General features: G+C 40.3%; 1 protein-coding gene across 1 annotated transcript in view; it reads right to left on the minus strand.

Moving 5' to 3' along the window:
* CD109 (CD109 molecule) overlaps positions 1-4,878 on the minus strand; it is a 66,176-nt gene extending 61,298 nt beyond the window's left edge. Inside the window, exons 1-2 of the mRNA XM_066545908.1 lie at positions 4,802-4,878; positions 4,351-4,511 (exon numbers count right to left, since the gene is read on the minus strand). Of these exons, the coding sequence (XP_066402005.1) occupies positions 4,351-4,511; positions 4,802-4,878 (238 nt within the window). The remainder of the gene's footprint in view (positions 1-4,350; positions 4,512-4,801) is intronic.
* Between the last annotated feature and the right edge of the window lie 12,338 nt (positions 4,879-17,216).

The raw sequence follows: 17,216 nt of genomic DNA on the forward strand, positions 1-17,216 counted from the left end.
ACAACTTATTTTTCATAAGGCACAGCTACATGTACTTTTGGATATGGAGATTATGGATGCAAAATCACTGCTGGCAACTCCTGCTCTCTCACTGTTTGGCTTTTTAGGCATCGACGAAAAATTAGGCAGAAAGGAGATGTTTCACTAAACTGCCAGCAAAACCTTTCACCCCACAGATATTCAGCACAGACACCACAGTCACCAATAACTCAGTCATTTTATTCTGACATAAGGTACAGAGGCAACTCAAGGTTAATAATAGGGACCTGAGGGGTTTAGGCCATTCACTCCCACTTAGGTGTTACTTTACAACTTACTATTCCTAGTGTCTCTCACTGGTTCTTATACTGATGTGGTCAGAATCACATTATTAAGTATCTAAAACATGCCTTCTGGTAAAAGGAGATTTTCCATTGTCTCTATGGAGGATCACTACATGTCTGAGCTTGACAAGCATTCTCACAAACTATCATGCTTCATAAATCCTAATCGAGTATTTACCATGATCTAGCTCAGTAACCTCTGTTAACAAGTAAGTGTACTCCTCTCTGGAAATACAGAAAGGCAACATAAATTAATTAACATATACAAGTCATTTACAAACTATGCACGTTACTGTAAACCAAATTCTCCAGTAACTTCACATAATTCTCACTCACCATGCCTTAAATACATTATGTTGTACCTTATATAGCAAAAGTTTTAACTAATGAATCTTACTCTTCAGAATTAAAAACATTCATACTGCTGGGCAAATTATGACACCTCATTACACATAGAAGAGTTTCTGAAAACCAATTCTTTTTTCCAACTTATATGCTTCTTATTCTTTCCAAATCATTCCAGCACCAACACAGAAAATACTTTTCAGAACCTCTCGCAATTAAGGCATAAGGTTTCTCATACTCTTAACACACACAGCAATGTCTGGGTAGCAAACCCTGTAAGAAAACACCTCCTGCCAATTCATACTACATCTTTATTATCAATGACTGGATGACTATGCATGGCCGGAGTCACCCCTCACTGCAATCACTAAAGATCAAGTTATTCGTGCAGGGAATTGAACTTGTTCTTCTGTTATTCCCATAATTTTTTTTTTTTTTTTGCTATTGTTGACACAGAAAACCCAACAGCTGCAATTGCACACAAGCCATTGTTACCTTCTGCAGCCATTTTCAATGAGGATCTTTCTAATACTGCATCTCCACAGAAAGTGTGTCAAGGCTTGGTACAGCTCACAAAAACAGCTTTAGTTAGTGCTTTGTGTTTTCCTGGCATCTGCTCTAGGCAATGGAAACCTATTCTCTCCTGGTGACGCATTCTATTTTTTTTGGGTTGTGCTTGCTCACACAAAATTTACCTGTAGCAGCAACCTCCCCCTTGCAAACATTCAGTCAGGGTTTTTTTTCCACTATATTAAATGCAATTAACTTAACTTCTGCACCAAAATATTGGTCCTAAATAATCTCCCTTCCTATACAGTACATTTAGATTCTGGAATATTGTGCCAAGCTCAAGATATCTTTAAATCCATGTGCATGCACACTTTCTCCTTCACTCCAAATACCCACTAGCCACTTATTATTATTTATTTTTCCTTAGTTATATAAAAAGCACAATAATGATGGGAACCAACCTCCACTGCTAAAGTGTTTCTCTAACAGACAATTGCCCAAGAATCACTGAGCTATCAAAATTCCACTACCAGTAATATTAGAACAGCAAATGCTTTATCAACCATCAGAGGGCAAACACTCTATTTCTTATTCAAAGCAAGAATTATATTATAGAAATTAAAAAATCCCATGCCTCTAATACAATAAGGTCTTCTCATGGAGCTAACTCAGAAACTTAGACCACTATATGTATCATATTGAGCACCTCCTAGAGAACCAGGCTAAATCCTTAATTTAAGGCAATTGCAGAAGCATTTGACAGACAGGTATGTAATACCATTTATACTGAGCTACTTGAACGAACTTGGCCTGTCAGATTAAACATCTCTAATAAAAACTGTGTCCTCAGCCTGTGCTATGTCTCCAGCATCCAATTTCCAACTCAGTTCCATCAGCACAAACATTTGCACATTGAACCAGGGGACCTGTCTGCCTAAAAAAACATTCAAATAAAATAAAACCTTTATTTTTCAGTCAGATCAGTTTCTCAGAGCAGTTAATCCCCTGCTTTTGCTGTCACCATGCAAGGAAAACTACAGAGCATAATTGAGCCAGCTTAGGCAACAGTGCCACTGAATGTGCAGTCTAACCAAGGTAGGTATTCAGTGACAGATAAACCAACGTTCTCTGAGCACTAATATATGCAGAAAATATGTAATTTAAAGAAGATTTTGTGTGCCTGGAGATATTCTTGGTTTTTTTCCTTCAGCTGCAACAGCTGGTTTGATAAAACCTCCAGTCCTCCTTCAGTCACAGACTAAGATCAGCTACAACAATACCACTTCATATTTTATCTTAAGATTGTTGTGTTCTTCAATGAAAATTTTAAAGATTTATGTTCTTATTCTGACAAGCTGCATTTGCTTCTCTCTGACAACTTGCTTTCTGTCTGAGTCAGAACTGATCCACACCTGTATTACCTTTGGATACAAGTCTTCAAGACTACATCCTCTTTTACAGGGGAGTTCCCTTACTCCTGGCCCTTAACAGTTTTGCTTACATATTTGTTCACAGAAAACAAATGACTAACAGATTGTATAACCTGACTAGAAAAAAAATTGATGGCCACATACTGAACATTAAGAATTTTGCAAGAGGAAATACACAGTATGCTCAGCACCTTTTTTTTTTTTTTTGGTTCTTTGTTTCACTTATCAAGTAAAAAGCATAGAAAATTTAAAGATATACTTAAAAGACTGGAAAATATTAGAAGTTAGTAATTCACTACAGCATTTGTCCTTTTTCCTCACTGCATCCAGTCTGATGCAGTGCCATACCTGTTCCTAATAACGCATCGTTCACTCTGGCTTCAGCAGCTCCTGGTGTCAAGCATTATTCTGTGTGCTCAGAAGATAGAGACAGCCACATATTTTTACCAGCTTGGAATTACCAGTTGCTTGTTTGCCTTTTAATATTGAGAAGGACAAAAACAGACAGGTTGAAACTCATGCAAGGCTCACTGAGCTCTATGTTAAAGCAGAACAGAAGCAGGAAAGAAAAGCCAGTATAGTTAGAGGAAGAAAATAAGACAATTTATTTTCTTTTTTAAAATTTTGGATTTCAAAAGAAAACAAGAAAAGCTGGCTGGTTTAGGGTTTTTTTGGTTCTATTTCAAAATTTTCTGATCAGCTCAAATGCACTCCATCACACTCAAAGCCTTAATCTTCTCTACAGGCTGTGAAGGCTTTGAAATGAAGGTATGATGCTTCCAATTAAGGCATCTACATTAACTGTAAGACATTAAGAAAAGAATTACACAAACAGTAGAGAAAGAGCATTATAGCAGGGTAGATTTTTCAGCACCTCACACTGCCCTCACACTCTCTACTTTTAAGAAAATAAAAAGCTAGAGTTTAGATGTCATTTATATCACTTCATAGTAAAAGCAGTGTGAAAGCTGGACTATCCATAAAAAATATTTTCTTTCTCATGAGGACAAATCAGGTAGGATATCTCTATGCTTCTGTTGCCAGGGGACCTTTCTAAAAAGGAACATTGGCCAGGATATCTCAGCTTTTCAGAACTCCTACCATATCCACTACCCCTGCCTGGTGGCATAGATTAAATCAGTCTCTTCTCACATTTACTTATCTTCCATCCCCAAACTCTCCACAATTCAGTTCCTGATCTTTAAAAATTCTTGTTTCTTCAAATGCACAGAGCTTCCAAGTATCTTCACTTGGAAGACAGTCATCCTCACTTTCCTATGGTCCTCAGGTCATTACTTTCTTAGGGCATGAAGAAGCAGCTTCAGTCGTTGCATTTTCTTTGTTTGTTCCACCTCTTCGGTTCTCCCACCGCTTCCACTTTGCACCTTAGCAAGCTACCAGTAAGCAACTTTTCCACTACTTCTACAGTGGCCCCACTACATGGACCGGAGTACTTCCTGGTTCCTCACAAATCCCACATCCATCGCACTTTGCTTTTTGATTCTTTTCAGAGTTTACAGACAGTTAGCACACCCATGCAATCACTCATATCCAGCTCAGTTGCCCAACTCCAAACAGAGCCAGCAGTGTACAAGACTACTTTCCCATAGCGACTCCTACTTGGTAAAATAAATTTCCTATTTTAGTACCACTTAGAAGCTATGATATTTTGGGAGGAACAAAATATTCCTGTGAGAAGGCAGACAAAAATACTTCCAAACCAAGTCCATTACTTTTCTTACCTTTCTCAAAGACCACTTCCCTGCTCAGGATGGTCTCGTTATCTCTGATCACTTCTCCCTTTACGGTGACCTGTGCTGGGCTGTCCGGCAGCAGAGCTACCCCAACAGTCAAGTTTGCTCCAGGCCGGATGTTCCAGGGAGCTGCCACAAGGAACGTAGGTCTGTAAAGCCCAAACGAGCAGAGAGAGAAAGGGCAGGGAGTGAAACACACTCTCATAAAAAGTAACCGCGTACACATAAAGACATACGACACACGTAGCCAAGCTCTTCTGTCGCTCTGCGCTGCGGAGGCTGGAGGTGATGCTCACCCCCGGCTGCAGCGGGCAGCGCCGCTCTGCCCGCTCCCGGGACCGGTTGCCAGGCGGGAGCCCCGGGCAGCGCTGCCCGCGCAGCCACCGCGGCGGGCGGCAGGGAAGGAAGAAGAGGTGCCCCGTGCCCCAGCCCCACGTACCCGGCCGCCGCGGAGCTGCAGAGGAAGAGGAGGAGGAGGAGGAGGAAGAAGAGGACGTCGCGGCGGGTCCGCGCCATGGCTCTCCGTGCGCGCTGCCCGGTGCGTCCGCCGCTGTGCGCAGGGCCGGGCCCGGGGCTGTGGCCGGGCGGGAGGCGCCTTGGCGGGCGGGGAGGGGAAGGGAAGGGAGAGGCGGCCGCTGCCCCAGCGCCAGGCACGCTCCGCAGGCGGCAGGAGCCGTGGGGCGTTCCGGGGGCCGGCCCGGGTGGGCGGCCCGGCGGCAGCACACATCTGTCTGCACAGGGATACCTACGGGTGTGTCACCTCTCTCTGCCATCGCTCCCACATCCTGCGGCCGATGCAGCTGGGAAACGGGTGGGGTTCTCAGAACCCAGCACTATACAAAAGCAGAATCGAGAGCAATGTTTTGTGCCTGCAGCTCCGAGCAGAGCAGCAGCCCGTTGTGGAGAGCTGCTCGGTTATCGGCTCGGAAAGACCCGGAGAGCCCGCAGAGGCGCGCTGGCCTGGGGCTCCGGCTCGGAGAGTCGGGAGCGGTTCTGGGTCTGAACAGGGAGAAGTATGCTGGCAAAAATTCAAGGAGCCTCGTAGCTACTTAAATGTGAACCGATTGGTAATGCAGCTCTGGCTGGACTGTCCTCTGTGCCCCATATTTGCAAGATAAGGTCGTACCTACTTAGAAATCTTAACCAACCTTCAGAGTTCAAAAAGTGCACTGAAGCAGCTTGGGTAACAGAATCCTTTCTGTTCCTTTAGCAGGTTAATTTTAACTGTGTAGACTAGACATATCTAAGGTTTGATTTGTGCAAATTCTTTCATTGCAGGACAAGTCTAATACATTTAGAAATTATGCCCAATTCTTGATGTGTGCCTCTTCAGAAGTGCTGGAGTGGCATTCTCTGCATTGTGGTACACAGCCAAATGCAGTCAGCTATAGTCCTAAACAGAAGCATCACGCTGTGTTCTTATGAAAATCAGATATGAGCAGTAACGTGCATAAACACTGTGCTTTAATTGTATGCCAGGCAGGCATGCAGTCTTCTCACATCTTTTACATTTGCTTTTCTAGGTTTTCATACTCAGCTGATTCTTTTTGGAGCACCAGACTTTGTGATGACAGAAGAGAGGATGTCACCTCTGCAGACTAGGAAAGGGGTGATGGTGCAACAACCAACTCATGCTTGCAAAGTCAGTCTTGGCAGCTGCTCACCTGCAAAAGGTGCATTATGAGGCAAAGCTCGGGAGATGTTTGCTGTTGGTTTTAGTAACTCCTTATTACATGTGAGAAACAGCCAGGGAAGATGAACAGTCACTGCCACTCCTTTTCTTGGAGATTGGGAAAAAGTGCTTACAAGTAGCACTGCATCCCAAGAACCCCAGCCTCAGATGGCAAAGCTACACATGATACACGTCTGCATTCCATGGCACTAAGCCGAACTGGCACTCCACCATACCTATCAATACTAATCAGCTCTCTCAGTCTCCAAAACAAGGTGGTCACATCCCAGCTTCCTATCAGGTATGGTTCATGCTAACCCCCAAACTGCACCAGAAATTCTTCAAGAAAACACCACAACCAGGGCAAAACCATGCCAAGGTCAGCTTGAGGGTAGAGACAACCAATTTGCAGTCCCAAGAACATTTGTTGGCACTGTTTAATTCATTAGCGTGAATGTAGCCCAAAAGTTCATTAGTGAAAATGCTTGCAAATGTCACAGGTTCTGTCCAGTAGTGCAACAATATTGTAGACTCCCATCTTCCTCTTTTGTTCCTAGGGGCTTGCTAGTTTAAGATACTTTGGTATATGTATTTGATCTCTTCTTCTACAAAAATGCAAATAAAGGAATTCTACAGCAGAAAGTAAGAGAATAAATGGATTGTCATATTGAGGATTGTCCTGAATAGATTTAGAACAGATAAGAAATGGAGGAACAGAAATGGTTACATTCCATTCTGTAACAACTTACAAGCTCCATTTCTTACAGATGTATCCATGCACTCAGAGATGTTTTCATCATTTCATTTCCAAACAGGATATACTACGCTCTAGGTAACATGTAGATTTTCATGGTTAAACATTTAGGAATCAAGTGTGGTATGTAAGGATTCTGTAAGTTCCCAGTTAGCAGAAAACTTAAACACATTTATGTTTAGGAATGAAAATATGCCCATTCAGACATAATTTCAAGAGTCGTGTCTTACCAGCATCTAAAAGGTCTTGATTTTCAAAAGTGCTCTGCAGCTGCTAATTTTCATTGCAATATACGCTCTGGTTTCCCCTAAACACCACTTCAAATCCTACATTATTTTACCAAATGTGGTCCTTCTTTGGTGCCCAAACACTAACTACTGAACCTGAACAGGGAGCAGCTTTACTGTGTGATGTCTCCCTCTCCTATCCTCCATTCAGCACCTCCCAGCTCTGCAATCCACAGCCCTCCAAACCCTATTCTGCAGCCTGTGCATACAGTGCCTTCTGGAGAGAGGTTTACAACTACTGCAGCTCATTTCAGTGGCCCTGTTTGCAGCACAGCCCCACAGCCCCAGAAGTGGGTATCAGTATAGTAAGATAAGAAACTATGGAGCATGAGCAGATAAGAAATGGAGACAACTTTCAGCCCTATAGCCAGTGACTGCCTGTAACTATACCATGTATCTTAAGCTCGCTCTGCACATTTCTCTGCACCCAAAGAATAAAAATGGGTTATGAGCAATTGGAAAATTAGCCCAGTTAGAGAGAATTGAGCTAAACTGGTATCTCGTTCATGCTCACTAAGTGCTAAGCTATTTGTTCTTTTGGACTTGACTTGGATTTTGGTAAGCAAAAGTGATCACACAACCCTACCAGTTGTATTACTGTTACATGCCCCAGCACTCTGTTGATCTGCTCATTTCCACTGACAGTTGTCTACACTAGGGTTTTGTTATGCAGTTACATGTCACTGTTTGATTTAGGTCAGACTGGCAACTCAAACAAAAACAAGCAGGGCTTCAGTTTGTGCTAAACTGGTCAAATTTAAACTTAGGGGCACTTAGTTATAAAAAACTTCTGCTTCTGTTATAGAATGCACAATATTCTCAGCTAAAAAATTCCTGTGCATCCAGAACAAGCAGAAGGAACAGATCATATTAGTACTAATTAACTGCTAAGACATCTGTGCTTTAACTCAACAAAAGACTTTAGTTGGTCTACACACTCAAGGCTATATAAACAACCATTTATCAGCATCTCAGGCCTAAGTATGTTTTAAATGCCTGTTTCTGACAAACACCTGGAAAACTAATTTGTGCACAAAGAATACCATGCAAGGGAAATTTGCTCCTCACTTCTGCATATTAGGAATAAATTTGAAGGAGTATAACCTAGCATGAAAGGATTTAACAATAATCAACTGCTCCAAGCTGGTCAAGTGGATACAGTGGAGACACAATTTGGCAGGTAAAAAAGGTGGCTCTTGTGTTCAGCCAGAGAAGCCAGTTCCCTCTCTGTTCAATGTTCACACTCTGGAGTTAAAGAAGCATTACCAGACCCAAGTTGTACACCCATCTGTGAAATGTCATCATTATTAAAATGCCACTTTTACCACCTTTGCTGCTACCCAGGAACCTTATTTTGCTAATCCTTCATGGTGCCTGACAAGCAGAGCCAGGAAAGCCTGCAAAAGTTATCTACAGCACTGGCTGTGCTAACAAATATACTGTTACCTGTTTCTATACAACTTAGTTTAAGTGTAGCCCAAATATATGTACCAGTACCAGCAGAAATCACACCTCTGAATTGCAGCCTAAGTATATTCAAAATAAAAATGTGTTTAAGTAAATACAAAAACCCAGAATGGTTTCTTAATGAGTCCAGCAAGCAACTTCTGCCTTAATCAATTAGAAGGATCTCAGCACCTAGCAAGCTCTAATAATTGTATGAAGATTGGCTGGAAACACATGCACAGCAAGTCTGCTTTTCTCTAATGTCACATGTAAAAACTGCTGTTGTGGTAAATGTAAAAACCTAAGTACTACAATACTTATATATTGGGGGAAATCTCCTCAAAAATTACAGCAGTGAGTACTAGAATGGTCAATGCCCTGTATCTGCTTTTAGCATTAGACAGTGAACTTGGATGATCTGATATTCAACTGGATTCAGCAGGCATTCCAGACTATGGTACAAAAAATATGTTTCCATGAAATGAGGCAAATTCGGGGAAATCTGAAGAATTTCAGATTATGTGGAAAGTTATGTGGATATTTGAATCAGAAGACCACTTCAGCCTCTTCCAGCATAATATTCTCTCTTCAAAAGTTTAGCCAGTTGCCTTATGCATCACTGAACTCAAGGCCTGCAGCAGAGCTCATGCAGGGGATGGATAAATCTTTTAATCAATCTCAATAGGCTTTGGATGAGGTCCTAGCAGAAACTGTGATTCAGCAGTTCATGGACTAGGAAGGAAGCAACAGTCTGTTTTATCATTCATACTGAGTGGACAAGAATTAAAGTGAATACTAAAAATAAGTGGGTGGAAGATCATTTGTGGTAGTAGGAAGGCACATTCCTTGCTTGAATGTCAGCCTGAAGAATTTGTGTTTGCTGGAAATTACTGACAAGGAGCAGAGGCTATAAAGCTCTCCCAGAACACTTCTGATGCTGTTTCTGATGATGGAATGTGTCATAACGTTTTACACTGCACTGTCAATGGGTGTGCCGTGCACTGAAATTTGCCCTGAGCTATCAGGGTGGAGCTTTATGAAAATCTGGTCTGCACTAAAATTAAGACTTTTTTCTTATTAGCTGAAGACATTTCCCTTGGTGAAAAATGTTATTTATGTATTCTCTTCCAGCTTGAACTGTATATGCACCCAGAGTGGGTAGGATTCATGTGATCAAACATGGATTGTGCAATTGTCTATAACTGGTTATTTACATTCACTGGATGGACAGTGGAATAAAGCAGGAACTTCTCAGAACAGATTTTTATGACTCATTGAAATACCAGCATTTGAATGAACAGACATTCAAAAGTAGCCTTCTAAATGAATCAGGCTAATCCTCATTCTTAAAGCACCAATTTCTATTACATTTCTAAGCAGAAAATCAAGGCAAGTAGTTGAAAGATCTTGTTATCTCCAGAGCATATAAGATGACTATATCTTAAGAGTCCTCACTGAGTGAGGACTTCAGCTGATTCAGTGAATCAAACCTTAAGAAAGACATTAATTTTTACGAGCTTTGGATCAGGCACTGTTTGAAGGTATCAGATTTTGTTCAGACTGGCATAAGAACAAGCAAGCTATGTCCAAAAAGGAGAAAAGCTTCTTCTTTGTTAAAAAAGCATAGAAAAAATCTTAAGATCCTAGAATTATATACTTACATTTTCATAATATTTTAATTTAAAAATATCTGTACACTTTTTAAACATACCTATAAAAATATATGTGATCAAAGCAGCATGTAGTAGATTATTGCTTTATATGTAGGTATATATATGGGCTTTGAAAAGCCCCAACAAAATGAAGCACTGTCTTTCAGGAAAGGTCCTTGCAGAAGGACCTCATGGTTAAGACTTCATGAAGTTTTGAGAGATTCACTTTTAAAAATGAGATTCTGAAAAAAAAAAAGGGAATTAAAGAAAGAATGACAAAATTATACTACAGAAAATGTGAAAGTCTGATGAAAAAATCTACAAGTGATACACGCAGGAATTCCTCAGCAGCAAAGATAATCCTCAGTTACCACATTCCCTGGACCTTTTGAACTAAGGAGTGCAGAAGGAACAGAATGGAATGAAAATGAGGACCTTGTCCCTTCTTTTTCCCCGGACAGTAGCCCTCAGCAGTTGATTAATCTCACAGAACTGTAAGGAATTACTAAAAAATGACCCCATGTTCTTGTTGCTGATGTGCAGAAGATCCTCCAAAGTGTGAGTGAGCAGGGAAGTTGTAACAGAATTTTATGTGTAGCTTCAAATTTCCACTGTAGGCAGCCATCAGTGGCACTGAAATCACTGCCTTTAGAGAAGTCAGGACTCAAAATGGCATCCTCCAACTCACTCAAATCTCTGTAACTTTGATAAAGAACTGAGGGGTTTTTTCATTATTTGCTATATTGAGCTCCTTAACTTAGAGTGAGATACTGCAACCTATCCAATCCATACATGCAGAACATTTAGGAAGAAATCTCGTGTAATGCCATTATTTTATTTTAGAATTATTCTCTGATTGTAAAGTGTTCAACCATACAGTAGGGGAATATTAAAACATGTGCAAACATGCCATTTCTGTGAAAATGAGAGAAGTTAAAAATATACATAAATGATGACAGGTTGTCCTCAAAAACCTGTTTTCCAAGGGCAATATTTTTTATAATTGTATGGGACGAAATTCCATTTACCAAGCTTCATTAATCATTTTACCTTAGTGTCCTTATTCCCATTGCTCTGAGGGTTTTCAAAAGGTCAGTACAGCCAAGAAAAACCTTATTCTTATTAAATAATTTCATGTGAATTAACACTACTTGATTTTAAAGAATGTAAGAATTCCCTGAAGATTTAATTATCTTAAACTATAGCCTATAATTAAACTGTAAATTACAACTACAGGTTTTTAAAAAGGAACTTCTAAACCCAGTGTTTCCATAATGTCATAAACTAGAATATCACAGCACTCTGGAGTATGTGCATTCATACACTGTAACTTCACTTTAAATTAAAGACATAAAAACTGGCAGATTTTTTAATGAATGTGTGTTTCTGTAATAGCTTCTATTTCATTCATGTACCCATAAAAAAGGGAATGTTATACAGCAGTCTGTTTTATAGACAAGTGTATCCCTGTAGGCAGAGGCAGCTTCCTTTCAAAAGCAGACTCACCTGAGAGCAATTCATAGTGTAGACAAAACTCATTTCCCACATTTTACACAAAAGTAAATCAAGGTGTGGAGACAAGGCCCTAAAACAACAGACTAAAGAGATGCCTATTTTAATTTATCAGTCAGAGAAGGCTGAGAGGAGCCTTCATAACACATATTTCATTCATAGAAAGAAAACACCAGGTGCTGATCTATGGTAGAAAGTGTAACAAGAACAACTGGTCAGGCAATTAAAGTCAGTCAAATGCAAGTTGGAGATGAGGCACATACTGTCAACAGAGGCTATTGTCCTAGACACACAACTAAGGAAAAGCTGTGGTTTCTGCTTCTTTTTATGTCTTTCCATTAAACCTGAATGCCCTTTCAAAAGTCTAAACCAAGCAATGATGGTAAATGGGGGGTCAGCTTGCTGAAATTCTGTATTCCATAACATAGAGATCAGATTAGGCAAACTCCAGGCAGCTTGGCAAAAATCTGTGAGGTTGCTCCTGACTCAAGGGACCAAAAGTCCTTTAGAGATGAATATGTCCTAGGAAAGACAGAGCAGGGATCTGCTCCCAAGAAAATTAAATAGAATTGTCAAGAGGGAAAGAAAAACACTTCTTAATGGTGTATACTATTTCAGTCCTGGTTTCCTCCATCTTGTCACATCCAGAAAAGGTCAACACTGAAAAACGAAAAGAAGACAGGATTAGAAGCAGCTGTTAAAATGAGAAATTGTAGGATGTGATCTCTTGCAGGACAATTTTTTTTCATTCTAAAAATAAAACCCAAACTTTATTCTTGGAAATTGGTCAAAAGTTAAAACTGTGACTTTCAAGTTTAGTTTGCCTTTTTTTCTTTTTAATATAAAAATAAAGAAAAAGAAAAACAATAAATCTTTCCCTTTCCAACTCACTCCACTGTGGTATCAAGAAAAAATAGTTAGAGGTATGTAGACTTTAATTATATGGTAAAATTTCTTAGAAACTCCATTCTATTTTAGATGACATCTATTTGACAATCACATAACATGAGAGTCAACCTCATATTACACAAATTGCCCCTTACAGGATCAGTCCCTGTAATAGCTAAAATGGCTTCTACAGACAGAGTGATGAAGAATTATTTTTAAAATACCCTTTAACTATTTATAAAACTTGCACAAAACTCTGTGTTGAGTTTTGACACAGGTAAACACCAGTTATCTATCCCTGAGGACTAACTCTTACCACATGCTGCCTACAAGAAAGAAGGGAGGGTGAGGAGTCCGATCTCAGCAATTAAGGAACTGAGTAAAGGTTTCATGTTTCAAGTCACCAAATACACCACAGTCTAAATAAACTTAGCCCTTGAGTAATGCCACTATAGGGTATTCATTCACACTGTCCAAAAAGCAACTGTTTGTTCCACTGCCAACCACCCACAGCAGCTGTCATGTTTATTTAAATGAAGAGGGTGTGGACCCAAGAGCCACATCTTTCCAAACCTTGCTGTAACAACCAAGTGCTTGGCCATTGCTGTCATACGTCTGAAATGTGTCCTATATTGGACATCTTTCTAAGGTCTCTGGCCATGTCTTTAGGCTAAAGACTTACCCTGTGATTTTGGTACCACTAACAGCAGGTCTAGGAGGCTCTTTTCTTTTCTTTTCTTTTCTTTTCTTTTCTTTTCTTTTCTTTTCTTTTCTTTTCTTTTCTTTTCTTTTCTTTTCTTTTCTCCTCTCCTCTCCTCTCCTCTCCTCTCCTCTCCTCTCCTCTCCTCGTCACACACTTTTTGAAGCCTCCCAGATTGACTAGGAGAATGCCTAGTGAATGCAAGAGACTGACAATGATTAATTACCTAATTCACATGTTCTTACCTTCAAGGAACCTTCATATCAGGTTCCTTGAGCATAAAAAGCATATCATCCTGTCCTGCATGATGTGCAGGATGTGCATGATGAGTTCCATCCAGATTTCTAAGATTTCTGAAAAAAAAAATTGCTTAGTTACTGACAAGAGAAATATAATTTTCAGAATCTCTCACTTTTTGTGCATAATTTCACGTATCAGCATTTCTAAGACTAACCTAGGCTTTGCCAATAGAATTTTCTTTTATAGTTTTACCATTAACTTTCACTACAGAGCTTGCATTCAAAAAAGAAACCACTTTAGTGAGAGCTGCAGCATGTGCTTTGGCTGTTCCAGGCTTTGACAAATCCAGCTACCAATCAACTTCCCACCAGGAACAGGACAACACTATTGAGACAACCTGTGAGATACCAGCATATTTTATCTTCATAATTCCATCTTTTATGACAGGATAATTCAGATTAATTTTGTTTTGCCACATATCTGAACACCTCATATCTGAACATTGCAGTATTATAATGCAGTGCTCATGGGGTGGAAACTCTTTAAAGAATCATTCTAACCTGGCACTAGGCAGGTATAAAGACATGTGTTGCAAGATTGAGACACACAACTGAAAGAACAAGTCCAACATGATTCTCCACTAGTAAAATGCCTTAAAAACTGATATTTCTATGGGTAGGTGTGTGCACAGGGAGAGGTTAAGTATTTACTAAGGTTTCAGAAATAAAAAGCATTTATTCTCAGAAAGACCATAAATGTACAACACATCCATATATATAATTCAGATAGGGAACTCATTGCCACAGGGAACCTGAATCCTGAATTTTACATGGATTCAGATGGTATAAATTCTTGTCTGACAAATGTCAGGGACTATTCAGAACAGAGGTACCACATCCTGCTCAGGAATAGCCTGAGTCATCGGTCAGTGTATTCAAACATTCAGAGACTATTCAGAGGAGGAATCCCCTATGTTTGGTCCCTGCAAGCCCTTCTCTCAGCATTTGCTATTGACTGCTGTGGGAGACAGGGTGCTGTGGGGAAGGGAACACTGGTCTGACAGACCATACCTATTCCTCTGGTTTTATTAGTCCACAGACAAAATAACTGCTCTTCATAATGAACACTCCAGCATCCCTTTGTAGTCCACAGTGAAGTTTTTAAAGCCATTAACCCAGAAAATACAGAACTAATCTACAAAGTTTGAGGGGAATCTACTGTTTTCCCTAAGGTTAGTCATGGCTTCTATACATAAGGAAACAACTATAGTTAAAAACAAAAAAGATTCCACAGAGCACCAGTGCCTTGTCTTGTCTGAGGTTCAGCATTCACTGCAGTTACTAAATGCCACCCACAGAGGAGAAATGTGAGACCATGTTTCCATGCACAGATGAGTGTTCTGAACAGAGGCCACTTGTTTAATAGGAAATGTCCAGCATCATTGCCACTCCCATAATCTTTTGAAAGAATACCTATAAATGAGGGAGTCTAGACATGAAGGTTACCTGTACTTCCAATCTATACTTCCACTGGCTAACATAACACTAAAATGTAGGCAATACAAGGCCTAAGCTACTTCTCTAACTCTAGCTGAGCACTGCCACAGTGCTCCAGAGGAGTACTTTGTAGAGGACACGATACACGCCTTCCTTTCTTCCCTTTGAAAGCAATGCTGCTAATTGAGGAAAGTCCCAGGCTTTCTGCTGCCATGGCCAATGCCAAAAATTGAACAGCATGGAATGCTTCTGCTAACAAACAATAAGAAAAGCAGGCAGAATGGTTCTCCTCTCCCAACATAAACCCCCAGGCAAGAATATCCATGGTGACAGGGAGCCCTGAGGCATTTGCAGCAGACGGAGTATTTCCAGACAGATGAAAACACATTGTACTGCCAGAGCCACATAAGCCATTTCTGATTTGGTCAGCATCATCTTATGCATGATTAAGTAATGGCTTTGTATTCAGCTTTACAGTCACAGAACTGCCCAGCTTAGGGCATCCTAATTCTTTTCTTTTTTGATTGACAGCAACTTGCTCTCTTATGGGAAACCTAAGAAATGTTTTGCTTGGATGCATGTGTGTATTTTTTCTTGTCCAAACAGTATGATACCTTAACTTTATATTCTTCTATTTTGTAAATTATCATTTTAAAATCTAATATCCTTGTTAGGCATTTACAACAATAAAGTGCTGTATATACTGCACTGTGTATAAGGAGACTTAGATGAATCTTCACTCACTGAACTCTATGTTACTTTCAGTTATTTGAGACTAAGCAGATGATTATTATATTGTGAATATGATCTGTATTTCTCTGCTCCTTTCTTCTGTTTATCTTGAAAAAACAACATTTCAAAAGTCAGATTCCTTAAAAAGGAGCAAATAAATAAAGGTATCTTGTAATATAGTTTTGAAAAGACTGAAAAATATGTAGGAACACAGAAACAATTTTTCTATTCTATCCTATAAAACTTAATAGGTTGGCAGAAGAGGTATTATCTTGCTCCATAAATTAGCATCACTGATCTAGTTTCCCTGGCCATCTTCTTCATCTTCTAAGCCATTGAGTATGGTAATCAGTTTAAAATGCATTCCTCCATCATCACAGCTGTATCCTGTCTGCCCTGTTGAATGAATATGAGAGTTTGCCCAAAAAAAGCCATGGCATTGAGGGAACAAGGCTGGATTTTCTCCTAAGACCCAGTGTTTCTTTTCCCAACAGGACTTCAGATGAAAGAGAGCCACCTACTGCTCTAAACGAGACATACTGCAGCATGTCTTTTTAGACTGGTGATTTGAACTGTCAGGGTGGGATTTAGGGAAGGAAATGGAAACCTCTGCTGTTTTCCTCTTTTATATTGTGGAGTCAAGTGACAAGGGAAGCAGTGTGCTGAGGAGTGCTGTTCACCATCTTCCCAGCCTAGCACAGAGCACAACTGCATCCAGCAATGTAAGTAACCAGGGCAAAAGTGTTTGAATACAAACAATTATCCTTTTTAGGAATAAAAATAAATAAAGTCTGAAAATACTTCAAATCCTTTGCATCAGGAGGATGCATCACAAGTATGATACACTGGCAGAGCAGACCAACAACCAGCAGTGCCTGATAGGTTGGACAGAGCCAAAAACCATGCCTGTTTCCATACAACTACACACAAAGTCCACACAAAGTCAACCTCCAGGATGTCAGGAATGACATTCTTACCTGCTGTGACAAAGGTAAGTGCTCCTCACACACTTCTGAATCTGTATTCATGGGTCTCACCGTTTACCTGTGGGGCTGCAGCCTCACAATCAAGCTGCTTTTGGTGCAGTGTGCCACTAAGATTCACTCCATGGTGAGGGTCTGCAAGATCCCAGAAGGAGGCAGCAAGGCAGAAGAATCCATGTTCCTTGCTAATGCAAGGGCTTTTGGCACTATGGTGTACTGGGAGTGTAGGTAGATTCAAAATACAACTTGCATTAGGGAGAAGAAATAAGAGGTAAAAAAAAAAAGGGGACTTCTAGAAAAAGCCTCGTCTATCATTCCAGGCCCTGCAGCCCCTCCTTGTGTTATGATGAGAGGAGTCTGTGGAGAGCTTGGGGTTCAGCCTTTGGATGGAAGTGATCACACTCATGATCTTGTGCATGCTGCACACAGTCCTGGCCATACACCCCTAGTGCTAGTCTCTGGTGGCATGTGCAGAAATGCCAAGAATACAGC

Source organism: Molothrus aeneus, chromosome 3 (assembly GCF_037042795.1).
Source record: "Molothrus aeneus isolate 106 chromosome 3, BPBGC_Maene_1.0, whole genome shotgun sequence".
Classification (NCBI taxonomy): domain Eukaryota; kingdom Metazoa; phylum Chordata; class Aves; order Passeriformes; family Icteridae; genus Molothrus; species Molothrus aeneus.